The following is a 2856-nucleotide window of genomic DNA, read 5'->3' on the forward strand; positions in this document are numbered from 1 at the left end:
CTCAAGAAGTCAGAACTTCGAAGCATACACTTCTAAACGGAATTCTTCCTGGAATTTTTTACATAAAAATCACCCAAAGAATTTCTGGTGTCACATTGGATTATCACAGGGAAGAAGTTACCCCTAATTATGGAACAGAAACATCTCTAACTTCTTGTGCAGTTTATAACATGCGATCTACTCTGCAACTGACATTTCTCTTTGACTGTCTTCCATCAAAATTTAGACAAATTTCCACACCTCAAACTCAGCCTCAGAGCTCATTGTCTTCTCTTTTTGATATCTGCGGCAAAATAGAGTTCCTTCAGCAAATTCATGCCAGGTTTATCCTTTATGGGCTACATCAAAACTCCCATCTCAATTCCAAACTGGTTGATAACTATGCCAGTATTGGTCATCTCGACCTCTCCCAACGAGTCTTCAGTTCCATAGAAGAACCCAATTCTCTTCTCTATAACACGTTCCTTAGAAATCTTTGGAAGTTTGGAGAATATGAAAAAACTCTTTTTCTTTACCAGGAAATGATTTTGAACTCCATATACCCAGATGAATTTACTTTACCCTTTTGTTGTGTACTCCTCTTTCCATCTGCGAGGTATTGAGTGTGGGAGAAAAGTCCATGGGCATGTGATTAAGTTGGGTTTTGATTCAGATATTAACGTTAGTACTGCTCTACTAAATTTATACAGGAATTGTGGAGAAACTAGGGATGCTCAAGAATTTGATAGAACCGTTGTCAAGGATTTGAGTTACTGGAATTCTTTGATATATGAGTCTTTTCAGAATGGAAATCCGGAAAACTGTTTTATCCTTTTTGAGAGGATGAGACTTGAAGGGCTTGAACCCGATTCAGTTACTGTAGTCAATCTTTTGAGATCAAGTGTTGATTTGAATTCTTTGGAAGCTGGAAGATTTGTTCATGCTTTAATTGTTTTAAGCAATTTAGGAGGAGATCTAATAGTTAATACTGCACTTCTAACAATGTATTCTAAATTGACCAGTTTGGAAACTGCAAGATTACTGTTTGAGAAAATGCCAGAAAAGGATTCTGTTGTATGGAACTTAATGATCTCTGCTTATTCAAGAAATGGATGTCCAGTGGAAGCCCTGAAACTGCTTATTCAGATGGGAAGACTAGGCATCAGAGCCGATTTGTTCACAGCACTAGCTGGTATTTCATCTATTGCGGATATGAATTCTCTTCAGTGGGGTAAGCAGATCCATGCCCATGTGATTAGGAATGGTTTGGATTACCAAGTGTCTGTGCATAATTCATTGATTGAGATGTACGGTAAATGTGGGAATGTGGAATCTGCACGGAAGATCTTTGATTTGTTATTGAACAAATCTATTATTTCCTGGAGTTCAATGATCAAAGGGTATGTGAAAGATGGTCAATATGATGATGCTTTGTCTTTCTTCATCAAAATGAGAATGGAAGGAATCAAGGTGGATTCAGTTACAGTAATGAACATCTTACCTGCATGTGTAAATGCAGGAGCATTAGAAACTCTACAATACCTTCATGGATACTCCATAAAACATGGTTTAAACTTTGAAGTCTCTGTGGTTACGGCATTTCTAATCAGCTATGCTAAATGTGGATGCATAGAGATGGCACAAAAGCTTTTCAGTGAAGAGAAAGTTGACTCGAAAGATGTAGTGTCATGGAACTCTATTATCAGTGCATACTCTAAGCATGGGAACTGGTCTCAATGTCTTGAATTATACAGGCAGATGAAAGATATGAAACTAAGGCCAGACCGAGTAACCTTTCTTGGGCTGTTAACTGCTTGTGTTAATTCAGGCTCTGTGAAAGAAGGCTGGGAGTGTTTCAAAGAGATGACAGAGACTTATGGTTGTCAGCCCAATCAAGAACATTATGGTTGTATGGTGGATCTTCTTGGGCGTGCTGGGCATATCAAAGAAGCTTTAGAGCTTATAAGAACAATGCCGATTCGACCAGATGCACGGGTCTGGGGTCCATTGCTGAGTGCTTGTAAAATGCACTCTGAGACTCAAGTAGCAGAGTTTGCTGCTGAAAATCTTATAGCTATGGAGCCTAAAAATGCTGGGAACTATATTTTACTCTCTAACATATATGCTGCGGCAGGAAAATGGGAGGGGGTTGCTAAGATGAGGGCTGTGCTTAGAGATAGAGGTTTGAAGAAGACTCCTGGCTGTAGCTGGCTGGAGATAAATGGAAGTGTACATGAATTTCGTGTTGCAGATCAGTCTCATCCGAAGACGATGGATATATACAGCATATTAAGAAATATTGAACTGGAGATCAAATTTGATGGAGATATGAATTTAGACTTTGAAGCATGCACCTTACAATCAGTGTGAAAAGCATTTTCCTTCCTTCTATTTGCTTGAGAGTAAGTTCATTTCTGATGTCATATCCAGTACTTCTACAATCTCCTACAGCTCTTTTTAAGTTTGTTTCTGCTACTGCTACTCTAGATCGTCGGTGCAACCTTTGGAGGGCCAGAGAACTGTTCAGCATTCAAGCGTATCCAATGGTTTGCTAGGGTTGCTTTCTCGTGCAGGATCCCACCCCATTAAGAAGGAAAAACACATGCACACACACACACAGAAACCCCTCTAGTTCAACTCCATTCGACTACAATCTGGTCCATCCAATTAAAGAAAGGCAAAAGTGTGGCTGAACAGACGTGTGAATAGGCTGGCTGAACTGCTCAAAATATTAACCGTCAGAATCTCCAATACAAATTTTATTTTCTTTTCCATTATTTTAGGTTGGTTGAATTTAACCTTCAATCACTGGTATCGTTGGTTTTTAAAGCATCCATGCCATGACGACCCTCACCTGCTCACAGTGGCTTACACAGT

The 2856-nt window shown here is 39.3% G+C and overlaps 1 protein-coding gene across 1 annotated transcript; it reads left to right on the forward strand.

Annotated features, from left to right (window-relative positions):
• On the forward strand, positions 1 to 2600 carry LOC148999965 (pentatricopeptide repeat-containing protein At4g19191, mitochondrial-like). The gene is given in 2 exon segments (XM_089140983.1): positions 1 to 557; positions 559 to 2600. Coding segments are annotated over 2 exon segments (2178 nt in total). The 5' UTR covers positions 1 to 170; the 3' UTR covers positions 2350 to 2600.
• The last annotated feature ends 256 nt before the right edge of the window (positions 2601 to 2856 follow it).

Source organism: Hakea prostrata, chromosome 11, assembly GCF_041222555.1.
Source record: "Hakea prostrata isolate BN-2017 chromosome 11, UWA_Hpros_2, whole genome shotgun sequence".
In the NCBI taxonomy this organism is placed as follows: domain Eukaryota; kingdom Viridiplantae; phylum Streptophyta; class Magnoliopsida; order Proteales; family Proteaceae; genus Hakea; species Hakea prostrata.